We start from the raw sequence: 16409 nt of genomic DNA on the forward strand, positions 1-16409 counted from the left end.
AATAAAAAACAAGCAACAAAATACAAAGTACCTTTTTGTAATGCATTTGGTAATCTGAAGTAACAATGAACAAAAGTTTTACAGCATTTAATAATCTTAGTTTAATCTTAGTGAACCATTGCATTAATAATAAACATTGGAAAACTATATTGTTCATTGTTAGTACATGTTAGCTAATGCATTTCCTAATGTTAACGTATACAACCTTTATTGTAATTTTTAAAGTGTTACCAAACGATTATAAAATAATAATTTTTCATAAATATGTTATAAAATGACAGACATCTAATTGTTTTCTCATTGAGGTATTGATCAGTGAACTAAATTTAAGACTAATGTAGTAGATAGATTTGGCTTTTTCAACAGTATATGTCTGGTTCTCTTATAAGCTTAAAAACTTTGTGCTATTTAAATATGGCTATTTAGGGTGGAAGATACATATATCTTAAGAACTGAAAAAAGTGAAATATCTTTTCTATTCCTAATGGAATTGTCCTAATTATTTTTTTTAGTAATCCTCAATGGGATGGTTGTGAGAATCAGGATGATAATGTTGCTGTCAGTGAAGGCTGTTTAGTGCCCACGGCCTCTATCAAAGAGCCATTCCCTAAAGGAAATGATGTAAAACATGGATGAACACCACATGCTGTCACAGGCTGCCCCTCTTGATTCAAAGTATGCAACCACTACCCCTAGGCCCTTGTCAATCTGGACATCATGCCCTCTAATGTTGATAAACTGCAATTAAAACTAACCCCTCACCCCAACCTTTCAATTTCTGTGATGGATAGATGTTAAACTGCACTGCCCAATTTGATGTCATTTTGAGTATGGCTGCATCATTGAGCGTTTGTAAAGAGACATTATTTGTTGACATGCTCACAAGTGTGCATGCTCAAGATAATCTTCCACCTACACAATGTATTAGCATCACTGTTTAGCGTATCCCAACAACGTTTTGGAATATCACTGGGCCAGCTGCCAGACGAGGAAACAACATTTTATCGTATGCATACAGGCGAGATTTACAACAAAGACTTCAAATGGCTAAAATGAAAAACATTGACGCATCAGTTCAGTCACCTGAAGTCATGCTGCAAATGATGTTTAAGGTTGTCATTTAGTCTACTGCCAAATCTCATCATCATCTTATCAAATTAATACCTAGTAACATCATAAAAAATCTGAAGGAAACAGAAAGTAACAATTAACTTGAACAAAAGGCTGTCAGATACAGTATATACACCATCACTGGGGCGGTACCCTTTCAAAAAGTACATCTTTGCACCTAAAGAGTTCTTTGAAGTAACTCAGAGGTACATATTGGTACCACAAATGTACATATCTGTTAGCCTGACGTTGTCATACTCATTTCTAGTCCGAATTTAAGTCTGATACCTCTCCATTGGGCTGTGATTATGGGATGTGTTTCAACCGAACCAGGACAAAAAATTCCTTGTATGTTGAAATGGCGTCTGTCCTTTTGCAGCCTGACTGCTAGTTATTTCGCTACAATGAGACTAACATTATGATTGTACTAAGTCTGAGTTAGCGAACGTACATCGACACCTACTATGTTTACAACTTTTTATTCATATCACGACATTGTGAGTTATTTACTTTGTCATACATTCAGACTATTTCTTACCATTTGTAAGTTAGATGAACATCCACGGGCTTCCGCAAAGGAGCTGGCAATGACCGCTAGTTATATCCACGCCGTAGTGCATGCCGAGTTTCCCATTGTCATTGTGTCCTATCCTCTTAGCAACTATCGGAGCCAGCTGATAAATGAAACTTTTGCTGAATCCCGTAGGAGGGACGGCAAAAACATCCTTCCAATCAACAAATGCCTTTATTTATTTTATTTTATTTTATTAACCCTTTATTTTACCAGGTGATGTCCCATTGAGATCTTCAAATCTCTTTTGCAGGGGAGCCCTGGAGCAACAATTACACAAATTACACAGAATCACAGAAACGGACACAACAAACAATACAAATTTACAATGTACAAACATGTACGTTGACGCAGTTGATTGCGTTATTGTTGATCATCTGTCCATCATCGTATAAAGCCCTCCCTGACAAATTAATTGGTTCGACCAGCTTTGGTTCGAGAATAGTTGCCCCAATGTTGTGGGCGGGGCTAAGTTTGACTGGCAGCCAGGCTACATATCTGTACCTAAATGGGACAAATTAGGACCCAGGGGTGCCACACACGTGGTGAAAAGTGAAGCCAAAACATTTCGATCGCCCAGGCTGTAGGTAATAACCCCGTACAAATGAGGTGTGAGCCAAACTTGAAAATCGAATTACAAAAAAAATACATTAAAAATGTTCCCAACAGTGGTTTCTATTATTTTAGTTATTCTTATCATGTTGATATACTTTTAAGTGTTAGTTTTTTAATAAGTCTGGTTAGTTATTTTTGCTTTTAAAAAGGTCTGTGACGACTTGATGTGCGTGTTTGTGATTGAGATAAATGGGAAAATTCATTTTTTTTATAATGGAACTCTATGGAGACCCATCGTCGAGTCTTTGTTAGGAGCTTTTCAAAGGGTACTGCCCCACTGACAGCTTGGGACCATTGACCATTTTTCATTGTTCATATATTGCATCAGGGTACATTTCTTAAAAATCAAATCACTGTAATCATTTTCAAGATACTCTACACAACTGCCACGCAAAAGCAAGTAACAATTATTATCATTTAAATCACGAGTTACCGAATTATTGCATCGCGAGCCATGTTGATACACATCTGTCTCCGAGCCAACTGACATGACAGCCAATATTTATCCGCGTTCTCCAGCGAGTACGGGACGGGTGTGCGTATGTGATAATAAATTAAGTTGCAGGGTTGCTCATATCTACTTTAATGAAGCTAATTAAAGAACTATTTAGAGAGAGAGGAAACTTCTCTTGGGACAGAAATGAGCTTCATATCATTAGGAATCAATTATACCGTCCACGTGCCTCACGCATGTGTCTCCCTTGTTCACTTTACACGCAAATAAATCTCCCAAACTTCAACAGTGTTTATGGGTATTTTTCACACGGTTAGTGACTTGAGTTTGATAACTATGAGATGAGCGTGTGTGGAAGTCTGTCCATTCTCGGCTAAGCCTGCAAGGCTGAGCTCCTCTTAACTGTAAAATTGCCAGCGCTGCACTCCTTTTCTTATCTAACCCTCTCTGAATGGCATAAACCTTGTGAGTATGAGCAGCCCGAATAACCAAATGCTTGTTTTTGTCTTATGCTGATTTCTCGATTCTGAATTTATGGGTCTTGACAGATGGACACTACATAGAACATGAATTTGCAATGATTTTATCAACGCTAAGATTTCAGCCTCTAGGAAGTTAATTTCTCCACTAGGATTTTTAATATTTAAACATTTCTGAAATTAGTATAGGTAAAACAATGAAAAATGTGCAGTGTTGTATTGGTAGGAATGGCGATGACATCACATCCGGCCGGAATGTGATGGTGGTGTGGATGATCGCTCTGACAGGCAGACTATACAGCCCTCCTACCCATAAACCCAGGGAGACTGCGGTCGTCCTGGCAACAGTGACATTGACACGGACATCTCCTTATTACTTATGACAGGTCTACACACACAGGCCCTGTGGCCATTCTAACACACAAACAGACACATTTAATATATTCATTCAGAGCAAACACTCTTATACACAGATTCTAACCTCCAACACGTTTAAACACATAATCTAGCAAAATCTCTCATACACACCCTGCAACACGTTTAAACACATAGGGGCAGTTTCCCGGACAGGGACTAGTCATAGACTAAAATAAATGTAAGAGCTGTTCGAACTGAAAACAACTTGCACTTGCATGTTTGTTAAACGATATATTTCCTGATTAAGGCCTAGTCCTGGTTTAAGATAATCCCTGTCCAGGAAACCACCCCTCTATCTAGCAAAAACTCTCATACACAACATATAAAGCGTTTAAACATATAGGGGTGGTTTCCCGGACAGGGTTTAGATTAATCCACGATTAGGCTTTAGTTATATTAGGACATTTAAGTAGTTTTTATAGACAAACCTTACCAAAACAATACTGGTGGTGTGCATCTTAAGACAAAACAATGGCATTGATACATGTTAAGATATGTCAGTACAAGGTGTTTTTAAATTAAGGCAGCTCAAACATGCATTTTAGACTGGGACTAGCACAACCCCTGTCCGGGAGACTGACCCATAATCGATCAAAAACACTTGAAAATAGTTTGAACACATATTATTGAGTACGTCTTGACGTTCACTGCCAATTTGTTCAGTTAAATTCCTTTAGCTAGCATGTTGATCCTAAAGTATTAATTTATTATATTATTAAATTATTAAATCATGTAATTACTAGGATTAGTCCATTTTCTTCCAGAACAAAAATCCAGATAATTTACTCACCACCATGTCATCCAAAATGTTGATGTCTTTCTTTGTTCAGTCGAGAAGAAATTATGTTTTTTGAGGAAAACATTCCAGGATTTTTACGTATTACGTGAGGTCGCGCTGGCGCATCACAGGACCGGAGGAAGACGAGAAGTTGTGGTTTAAAAGTGCATTTTTTTATTTTTCTTGCCAAAAATGACAATCATTTCACTAGATAAGACCCTTATGCCTCGTTTGGGATCTTTTAGAGTCCTTTGAAACTGCAATTTTAAAGTGCATTAAAACTGTTACGTGTTGGGGTCCATTGAAGTCCATTCAAATGAAAAAATCCTGGAATGTTTTCCTCAAAAAACATAATTTCTTCTCGACTGAACAAAGAAAGACATCAACATTTTGGATGACATGGTGGTGAGTAAATTATCAGAATTTTTTTAAGAAAATGGACTAATCCTTTAAAGTTGAACGCAAACATAAATGTACATAATGTATACACACACACAGCATGGCATATTTTATCAGCTGTCAATATTGCCATGGGCTGGCAGTCCTAGTGCCCTGCTTTTAGAGGGCTATAAATAACTTGATGGCTGTTGTGTACAGTTTAAGATGAAAACAGTATTTTGCAACACTGTTTTGTGCCTGAAACAGGTTTTAGGCCTCTGAATCTTTTGACCCAGTTTGGCTTTGGCACTGGTCAAAGTGGGTCATAAGAGGAAACAGTCCACTGTTCTGAGAAATCACTATTGGCACATAAGACGGCTGATGATTGTACACCTTGTATAAATGTAATGCTCTATTATTTGTCCTTAAAAGCAAGGACATGGTGTTCTAGATTTCTACACAGATGATTATATAAAAATGTATCAGTTTATACCAATGTAGATCAATTTAAGTAGTGTCTATTCATTGCAAAACGAGATACAGTAACTCGTTTTTTGGTTGTGCATTCCAATTAATATCAACTCACTCATTACTAAAATATTTTAGGTTAAATACATAACTCTCAATCAGTTATAAATAATTTTGACGTTTTTTCTATATGAACTCACGTTCCTTCTTGACAAATGAATTTATTCGTTCCTAAACCCACAGGAACAAAATAATTGGTAAATCATCCTAGTGTCACAGCACAAAAATTATATCTTGGGTCATTTCTATCAATTTCTTTATTTTTATATAGCCGTTAAGGTACAAGCAGTTGTCTGAAGGTGACATTGCCGTGGGAACATTCATGCAGGTGGTGCCTATAGCTGAGGGTCTAGGGGTGCACACCCACCCCCCTTAACCACCAAACTCACATACACTGTGGCTTAGATCTTATGTGAGGCAGAAAGATGCCTAGCCAAACAGACCGACCACAGTATTGTGCAATGTATATGCATGTGTACGTGTGAGTTAATCTCATTACATTGCACAGAATGTGTGTGTGTGTACATTTCCAAAGCACATACTTTTTATATTGCACATAAGTAATTACAGATTCATAATAAATTCATTAAAACGGATGCACATACATTCAGAATACAGCATACAATTCTCCAGCATACTGCACAATATAGACAATAGTAAACCTCTCTGAGTTTACATACATTGTCAGCCAGATTAGCAACGCACACACACGCACACATGTGTTTAGCAATACTCACACTTACAAACCCCTGAGCTTCACATTGCGGTATTGAGTCAGGTGTGTGTTTGCAGTGCTTCTGTCTAAAAATGAAGACAGATGTTATAGGTAAGAAACTATTTCGCCTGTTTTGAGCTTTTAGTTTGTTTTGGAGATGCTTAGAGACTTTTGTAATTAAAGACGATATTGGTAAAAGCATTTTGGTAATACTACATCATAAGCATTGCCTTAAAAAGACAAGACACAAGAAGTTATGCTTAAAAAGAAAACATTAGATGGAATTCGACAACTTTGATTATAAATAGCTTAGAGTTTGCTTTCTTAACTCATCATAAAAAAGATGTGTTTTGTCACTTTTGTAACCTAAAAAATATGTTTATGTGCTAAAATTTGATTTTATGTTTATATGAATAGGAATTTTAAGGGTTAAATCAGTTAGAATCAGATATTTCACGTATCTGCACTTTTTTTACAATGTAATATAGCAATTAATTAAATTGGTGCAAACAAATATCACAATTTTAACATATATTGATGGTTTTAGCAAAGAAACCCTGAGAATCGAGTGCCGAGTTTTTAAATATTGTTTCCTTATCTTTGTTACATATGAGATTCATTTCTGAATCTGCCACTGCCTTGTTTTCATTTCATTAGCTAACATTATTACTAATTTCATCATGTCCCTTTTGTCCAAAAAAATACAAACATGCACGAAAAATTATCCATAATAACAGCAGCCTTAGGAAAGGAAAATGTAGCATTTGCTCATTTTTCCATACATTGTACAATGTAATTATAGGCAGAAGTGAATTTGCGATTGAGTGATGAAAGATTATTTGAGAATTGCTGGATCAGATAAACCAGTTAAGAGCAGAGGGAACAAAGCATGTGGAGAAATAATTTAGGATTAGATTGGGTGGCTAATCTCTTTATTCTGCAGTCTCAGCAGGGAGACGGGTTTCTCTACTTGCTCTGCACCTCTCTCTGTATCTCCAAAGGTTTTACATGTCCAACTATCACATGCCAGAGGAGAAAAGGTTGGAGGTCAAGTTCGTGGCCATTTGTTTGTATTTGGCCCTCATTAAACTACTCGCCATGTTCTGGTTATGTAATTCCGTTTGTAGCTACTCGTGCTTTCCTCCTACAGTAGCTGTGCCAGGATTATTTTTTTTTTTTTACAAAAGCACACTATACCTTCCTTTTCAAGTAAGATTTTGAGGGCAAATGCTTAACCTTCAGATACATTAAGTGCTTTAGACTCTTCCCTCTCAGCTGGTAGATCCACAGAGATGTCAAACTGCCTTGACACAAATTATAAAGGCACATCCTGGTCCATTATGAAGGCAGCATCGCTGTTAGAATTGAGGTGGCCATTGTGTCACCTGAGAGAAGCTCTGCTGTGCATCTTCAGACAAACAATGTTGCATGGTTGTGTAACGTTTTCACTTCTATTCTTTCTTTTCAGCCCAAATTGAAGTCATACCATGCAAAATCTGCGGAGACAAGTCATCAGGTATCCACTATGGAGTCATCACATGTGAAGGCTGCAAGGTCAGTGATTGTTTTTTCTTTATTTTTAGTCAGCCATCTGTTCCAACCATCCATGGCCTTTCCGAAATTGTCCTAATCATTTATGTCACTTTTACACTGTTTTACAATTGCTTGGTCTAAGCCCCTCAGTCCACATTCGTAACATCAACGTGTACCATTGCGAGTACTGTCGACAGATGTTTACCACTGTAGCTAAATAAAAAAATTGGGAGGAATAGAGGTCAGTTGTCTCTTTGGATTTACTATTGCTTTTCACATACATAACATTTACATTTAGTCATTTAGCAGACGCTTTTTTCCACTAAAATGACATTCTGGCAGATGCAATAATGCGAGGGATGCAAAGAATGCAAATAACTTAAAACAAGCAACTACGTTATGGTAAATAATAATATATTTACTTTAGTACGTCTGATCAGAAGCACAAGATGCAGGTTATGTCATCAATATTGTTTCACTGTTGTCATGTTTGGACCAGTTTTTAAGGTGCAAAATGCTATATAATATACATAACTATATTATCAGTGGTGTATAAAGACCTTATATAATGAACTGTATTGTTTTTATTACATTAGAATGAGCCGTTTTTATCTACATACACTGCGGGTCCCCTTACATGGAAGTGTCCGCCATGTTTCTACAGTAGCCCTAAACGGACAAACTGTTCTACAGAGCGCGTTTCATCCCTACATTGTCTCAGACGACGACATGTTTGTCCTGTGGTACCTACCGTAGCTTCTTATTGCGTTTCCAAATTGAGGTCGCAATCTCACCCCTAGAAGCCGCTAAAAAACATACATTAAACCTTTAAGCGGCCTTAAACTATGACATCAGACACACAGAACCAAAACGTGATAAGACGCTAAAAGCTTTTATTTTTTTTATTTTTTTAAGTATGATCTAAATCCTTCTCTGTTGTGTTCACTGTAGGGTTTCTTCAGACGCAGTCAACAGAACAACGCCTCATACTCATGTCCCCGTCAGCGCAACTGTTTGATCGACAGAACGAACCGCAACCGCTGCCAGCACTGTCGGCTACAAAAGTGCCTGGCTCTGGGCATGTCCCGGGATGGTGAGCGATATCATATTGTTTCCTACAAACAAATTTACATGCTCTTTTCCTAAATCTGTGAACATTAAAACTTTAAAGGGACACTCCACTTTTTTGAAAATATGCTAATTTTCTAGCTCCCCTAGAGTTAAACATTTATTTTTTACAGTTTTGGAATCCATTCAGCCGATCTTCGGGTCTGGCGCTAGCACTTTTAGCATAGCTTAGCACAATTCATTGAATCTGATTAGACCATTAGCATCGCACTCAAAAATAACCAAAGAGTTTTGATATTTTTACTATTTAAAACTACTTCTGTAGTTACATCGTGTAGTTAGACCGACGGAAAATTTAAAGTTGTGTTTTTCTAGGCAGATATGGCTAGGAACTATACTCTCATTCAGGACTTTGCTGCCATAACATGGCTGCAGGAGGCGCAATGATATTACGCAGCAGCCGAAAATAGTTCCCTGCTATTGAAAGATACTAAGGGGACTATTTTTGGCTGCGTAATCATTGCGCATGTAACTGCAGAAGAGTCAAGTTTTAAATAGGAAAAATATCGAAAATCTTCGGTTATTTTTGAGCACGATGCTAATGGTCTAATCAGATTCAATGGATTGTGCTAAGCTATGCTAAAAGTGGAAGCGACAGACCCGGAGGTCAGCTGAATGGATTCCAAAACGGTAAGAATCAAATGTTTAACTCTAGGGGAGCTGGAGAATTAGCATATTTTCAAAAAAGTGGAGTGTCCCTTTAAAAACAACATCGCGTGTATCCTTGATGAAGAATGCAATCCCAGATTGACATGCTCATTATAAATGTAATTCAATCGGTAATAAAGTTAAAGGAACAGTATGTAGGATTGTGGCCAAAACTGGTATTGCAATAACAAAATGTGTGGTTAAAACTGGTACTGCAATCACCCAACTGGTGGCCAATACACAAAATGACAACATAAACATCAGTTGAGGGCTGCAACTCCACTTTTTAAATGACAATATCCTGGCCAGACCACTGTTGTCAGTGATTTAAGTATTTGAAATGAAAATGATTTCTTAATGTCTAGTGACATATCGGGGCCATTTTATAATTAATTGATATAAATTTCTTACATACTGTTCCTTTAAGTATCAAAAAATGTAATGAATTATTTTGCACCTTTTTTTGCAGCTATTTAATACATAAAGTAGTGGTCAAAAGTGATGACCAACACTGAGCAATTAGCATCTTCACTGTTATTCAAATATTTTATTAAAGATGCCTAAAAAATTGTATGCATATTGCTTTGGTGTGGTTGTAGTATAAACGGAAGCTCAGTTTAAAGAAAAACATAAGGAGACTTAGCAAAAAATTACAAAATTTGTACAACGTTTATAAAGACATAGCTTAGGACAATGACTTAATATCACAAAAGAGAATCAGCAAACCTCAATAAAAGATAATTTAGATAAAATAAATAGTTAAAACCCAAATAGCCCAGATTCTTAGCTGCCTGACGTCAAGCTGGATCTCCTAATTCACCTTCATTTGTTCTCCCCTCATCAGCTGTTAAATTTGGCCGCATGTCTAAGAAGCAAAGGGACTCATTGTACGCAGAGGTGCAGAAACACCAACAGAGACTACAGGAACAGCGGCAGCAGCAGTCGGGCGAAGTGGAGGCCCTCGCCCGTGTTTACTCCTCCAGCCTTACAAATGGCCTCAGCACGCTCAACCACGAGATCGGAGGCACGTACGCCAACGGTCACATCATAGACATGCCCAAGGGCCAGTCGAACGGCACGCATGGCGGCTACTATGGCATGGACTCCACCCAGCCCAGCCCTGATCAGTCTGGTCTGGATATGACTGGAATGAAGCAGATCAAACAGGAACCCATATACGATTTAACCCCTGTTCCCAACCTATTCACTTATGGATCGTATCAGGACAGCCAGCTGGCACCTGCAGTGTCCATGGGGGAGTTAGGTAGGGCCTTCAGTCATTTTGAAAATGATTACATTAGACCCAAGATTTTCATAGGTAGCACAAACGGTAGAGCTTTGTGTTGCAAAAGGTTATGGGTTCGATTTTAAGAATCGCACATACTGATGAAGTACAGATTACTGTATATTGTTTTGCTTAAAGGCCAAATGCATAGATGTAAATGTAACATGTGTTTAAGATGAACACACAGAATCTGATTCATGAAGTTGAAATAAATGCTCTTTGGTTAAAAGAAATAAGTAAAAATGTTTCATAACATGGCCAATACTTAAAGGCACAATGTGTAAAAGTTTTTGCATCAAAATATCAAAAAATCACTAGCACAGTGTTATTTTGTTCACACATGTATTTACTTTATCCCAAATGTTTGAATTCAGCCGGTGACTTCTTTTTTTTAGGGCACTCAAGGCAAAGTTCTTCACAACATGAATGTAGCCCATCATATGTGTGGTTCGTAATTTCAAAATATGATCTTATGTGCATCTTATGTGTTTTGTCCAAATAAGTGCCTGCTGCAGACGCGTCTAAAGGGCTTATGATTAAAGAGACCCTTGCATTTGCCAGATACTCGCATAATCTCATGCGTAATCAGACTTTACTATTAAGGGAGTGTCTTGCGTGCATTTTGTGAACGTGTGCGTCTCTTTTATCATAAACGGTTTTGAGGCATGTGCAGCAGGCACTTATTTTGACAAAACACGTGGTGCACATTGTTCACATGACACAACAAACAAATATTTTGAAAACACAAGCAACACATATCACACTCCAAACACATATTTTGAATTTGCACCCCTCGGATAACGATCACGAGCCGCCACTGGCTCCGCCCCATTTATAGGGTCGCTTGTCATGCCTTCATGTCCTGATTATCCTTACTTTCCACTTTTGCAATCATTCTATGCTCTTTCACAATGTCATCAAGCTATGCCAAAAATTACATATTGTGCCTTTAATGCTACACTATAGACGGTTTCATCAGATGCACGTGCGGTGACGCAATACGCGTCTAGTCCGAACTTTACTTCTGGTTTCAGTTCTTTTAATGGTCTAACTAGTAAAATGAAAAAAGCTTGAACAAATACCTCGTCAAAAATAACAAATGTTTTGGTTTCCTAGGTAATCTACGTGTTGTTTATTTTGCTTGTTATATAAATAAACTATGTTTAAAGTACTTCTAAGCAGAGTTTACCGGAAGTTACTTGTTGACCACGAAAGCCGCTTGTTTATGTTGTTACTGCTGAAATCGTCTATACAGTGAGATTTTAGAAATTTCTATTAAATTTTTATCACAAAGCAAGGTATAGTGATCCAAAAGTGTAACATCTATTACAATATGATGAGCCTTTATTTTTCTTCAGTTGTACATTTGTTTAAATTCATTTACTATTCACCTTCTTTAAAATATCTTTTGTCTGTTTTTATCTGCTTTTCTCGTAACCAGACCGAATTGCTCAGAACATCATAAAGTCCCACCTGGAGACGTGTCAGTACACGGCAGATGAGCTTCAGCAGCTAGCCTGGCAGACACACAATTACGAAGAGGTCAAGATATACCAAAGCAAGGTGTGAGGTCACTTTCTCAATCAGCAGAGCTCGGTTTATCTACCAAACATTATTACAGTCATACATTCATTTACAAGCACGGTGTCGACGCTCATCCCTCGGCCTTTAACTCCTCTGTGCCCGTACATATTCTCTCTATTAAGTCAGATTAAGCTCATAGTTCATTAGAGTATCTCAGTCCCTTGGAGCTGATACTATCCAACCTCTGCACCGATACAGAGCAAAAGAGAAGCTAACGAACACTCAGAGCACAATAGGGGAGGGTGCCAGGCGTACTACGAGCCTTCTTCATTTCTCTGTGTCAAATGGATTATGGGTAATTACCGCGGAGCCCTTTGAAATAGTGCCTATGAATATTCTTTTTACAGTGAGAGAATTGCAGAGCTCACAAAAGCAATTTGCTGATATCACATTTTCAATGTTCTGTGCGCTCTGTTGGAACATATCGTAAATGAAAAACTACAAATTATTTTTTTTGTTGCAATTTTTCATGATGAGTAGGGAAAAATGTAACCATTACTTTTTAAAATTAAATTAAAGTGTACTTTGCTGTACTAGTCTTGTTGAAGGAAATTTTTGGTGGGAAGAGAAGTCCATTAATTTGAAGAAACTGCCTATTTTTATGTGGAATAAATATAAAACATATTTATGAATACACACACACACAAAAATAATGATACGTTTCCATAGCATTTTCAAGCAATGCTTGAAACAAGCTTTTTAATGCATGAACAGAAAAATATCCAAACTTCTTGTATGCCATAGAACAGTGGTTCTCATTCAGTCAAAGGTTCTTAAAAAAAACCTATGATTTTCTTACTTTTTATAATCTAAGGAACCCTTAAAACCTTTTTTTAAGATGTTAAAGGTTTTTTTATGGAACCATTCAGCCAGGGAATAGGGAATAAATTGTATACCTTAAATGCACTTTAAGTCATTTTAGATAAAAGAAGAGATGCACCTATATATCACCCAATAATCGGTATCGATCAATATTTTAAAAACAGGCGATAGTAATGGCCAATACATCCTGTCAATCAAAAGAGCACAGGAAAATGCAATGAATTTGAACTCTGTGTATAGAAAATTTAAAGAAACATCACTAGTTTAATGTTCAGTATCAACAATCAGTTTATGAATTAATAAAATGTAATCTTCAGAATTTAGGTAATGCAAGTTATTTAACCACCAAACTATCAGTATTGGCAGATATCAGTCTGAATTATCGGCTATCAGTGGAAAAATGTAATAACAGTGCATCTTTACTTAAAAGCATAAATGTATAAATGTAAATAAAATGGATAATTTATTAAATTACTCCAGAATAACACAGACGTCAAGCTTAACCACCCAACAACTCTTTGTGTGTTTTTGTGTTTCAGTCACGGGACATGCTGTGGCAGCAGTGTGCGATACAGATAACTCATGCCATTCAGTATGTGGTAGAATTTGCCAAGCGCATCACTGGCTTCATGGAGCTCTGCCAGAACGACCAGATATTACTGCTAAAGTCAGGTGAGGAAATGCTTAAGACAACCCAATTCCTATAATACATGAACTTAATATAAGAAAACAATACCTACAGTCAGTTCTATAAACACAGGAACAGAGGCTTTAGAGCTACAGCCTCCAAATGCAAATACCACACCAAAAATCAACTCCACATCTTTAACTTGCTTCATTTATGAGGAAATTATTTAACAAATAGACAATACCTGTGCATAAAATAGCTTTTAACTCTTTAAAAAGGGGGAGATACGTAGTCAACGACTGTAATTTGTAACCCCTTTATTCCAGTTGAATACCCTCTTAAGTAAAGCCAATATTTATTATATGACTGTAACTGTAATAAATGTTGGTAAACAGTTAAAATAAAACAGAAGTCTCTGTCCCAATATTTATGGAGCTGACTGTATATATTAGGAATTAATATACATCCAGCCGATTATCAAAATAAATCCCAACAGGGTGATCAGGTCTCGGGATTTATATGACATAACAACCTGCTGGCTGTGTTACCACGCTTATTACATGGCTACTTGCCACATGCATTTGTTTAAAATATATTCTGTTAGGCCAAGATACGATAAAATCTCGAACATGCTTTTAATTTAACCCTAACTAGCACTGTACCCTAAGCGGGACACCTGATTTTATATTAATATTTTTGTTTACTTCAGTGTTTTGCATGTGAATTCTTATCCAATCATGATAAAGTATATATCGCTTGAAAGCTCGTAGGGTGTAGTTTTTATTTATCATCAACATTTTGGTAAAGGAATGACATAGTGAGAGCCATTTTCTAAAATCCCACGGGTCATTAAACTCCTACTGTAAACCTAAAAAATCTTGACAAAATATATCACTGGAAAGCTCTCAGAATGTAGTTTTCATATTTCAAAGTCATCTGATAATATAAATAATGTAGTGACAGTTTTTTTGTTACATACCCCCCCCCATAGGAATGCATATTAATTGTTATTTATTTATAAAACTTTTATACTATTATAAATCTTCAAATATGTTGACAATATTTATCACTGGAAAGCTCTCAGAATGTAGTTTTCATATTTTTTCATATTTCAAAGTCATCCGATAATATAAATAATGTAGTGACAGTTTTTTTGTTACATACCCCCCCCCCCATAGGAAAGCATATTAATTGTTATTTATTTATAAAACTTTATAAAACTTTTATGCTATTATAAATCTTCAAATATTTTGACAATATTTATCACTGGAAAGCTCTCAGAATGTAGTTTTCATATTTCAAACCTTTTTTGCATTAATAATAATGCAGTGACAGTAATTTATTAATTTGTGACTAGAGTATGCAGCAAACCATTGACACCTAGTGGCCATTGTTGGTAAAACCACTAAAAGTGTGACACCTCATTTTTTTATGATTTTAACTTGAAATTTGGATCACAACTACTTGATACTTATGGCTTCATGTTTACAGTATTACTTTTGAAACATTTACATTTTTATAATTTTATTTATACAATTAATATGTTATTGCATAATTTTTATTTATTCAAATAAATTTAAACTGGTATAACAACTTTTTTATTTAATATTTTCACCTACAGACACTTCTGTGGAAATCATTAAATTGTCTTCTTTAAAACAAGACCAATATTAGGCTTCTAGACCAAAAATACCAGAGGTATATTAATTGGAAGGTGTGTTTTGTGCCAGTTAAGGGGTTAATCAATTGTAAAATCAAGTAAAATCTCATATGTTATAAATTATGCGTATTTATATAAAAAATGTAAGTATTAAATTAGATCTGTTAAGATGACTTGAAGTCAGGGTTGAAGCTGTGCTATCAGTTTCAGGCAGTTGTTGTTAACTGTGAATAACAAACCTCAGAATGTCACCACTAACCAATTTGAATCAAGCATTTCAGATCGCTGTGTAATAAATTCTGTGTTACTTAAATTGATTAGGTTTGTATGTGAATAAAATTAAATTTGCCTGTTTAATATTTCCTGTTTAGGTTGTCTTGAAGTTGTGCTGGTCAGAATGTGCCGGGCATTTAACCCTCTCAACAACACAGTTCTGTTTGAGGGAAAATATGGAGGCATGCAGATATTTAAAGCACTGGGTAACTACATCCCATACACTGTTTTCCCCCCTACATTTTCTGCACCATATACAAAAGTGTTAATGAAAACAACTGCCTTAACCATAAAGTCACTGTAATGTACGTAACCTGCAGGTTGTGATGATCTGGTCAGCGCTGTGTTCGACTTTGCCAAGAGTCTGTGTTCACTGCAGTTAACAGAAGAGGAGATCGCTTTGTTTTCTGCTGCAGTGCTCATATCTACAGGTCAGGCTTTGTTGCAAACCTGCTGAGCCCTCAATAATACTTACCTCCTACAATATGTAGACAAATAAACATTCAATGCCTCGATGTAGTACAACTAATCTTATTGCTAATTGCTGCAGAATTTGCAATGTTACAGCACAGTTTCTGCGAAACAGGCACCGATAATCGATTCTTTTGTGTGTTGTAGACCGGCCGTGGTTAATGGAGCCCAGGAAAGTGCAGAAGCTACAAGAGAAAATCTACTTTGCCCTGCAGCACATCATGCAAAAGAACCATCTGGATGAGGACGCACTAGCCAAGGTAGCTCAACACATGACCGATGCCATTTTATCACATTCAGTCCCACCTTTAATCACCCGTCTTGTATTTTGC

At 36.6% G+C, this 16409-nt stretch overlaps 1 protein-coding gene across 1 annotated transcript in view; it reads left to right on the top strand.

The window, feature by feature from the left end:
* The window catches only part of rorb (RAR-related orphan receptor B), a 31385-nt gene that overhangs the window by 12041 nt on the left and 2935 nt on the right, over positions 1 to 16409 (top strand). The window contains exons 2-9 of the mRNA XM_065250397.2: positions 7514 to 7599; positions 8530 to 8671; positions 10199 to 10618; positions 12081 to 12202; positions 13585 to 13717; positions 15705 to 15812; positions 15927 to 16037; positions 16225 to 16337. Coding sequence (XP_065106469.1) covers positions 7514 to 7599; positions 8530 to 8671; positions 10199 to 10618; positions 12081 to 12202; positions 13585 to 13717; positions 15705 to 15812; positions 15927 to 16037; positions 16225 to 16337 — 1235 coding nt within the window. The remainder of the gene's footprint in view (positions 1 to 7513; positions 7600 to 8529; positions 8672 to 10198; positions 10619 to 12080; positions 12203 to 13584; positions 13718 to 15704; positions 15813 to 15926; positions 16038 to 16224; positions 16338 to 16409) is intronic.

This window comes from Paramisgurnus dabryanus, chromosome 5 (assembly GCF_030506205.2).
Source record: "Paramisgurnus dabryanus chromosome 5, PD_genome_1.1, whole genome shotgun sequence".
NCBI lineage: Eukaryota > Metazoa > Chordata > Actinopteri > Cypriniformes > Cobitidae > Paramisgurnus > Paramisgurnus dabryanus.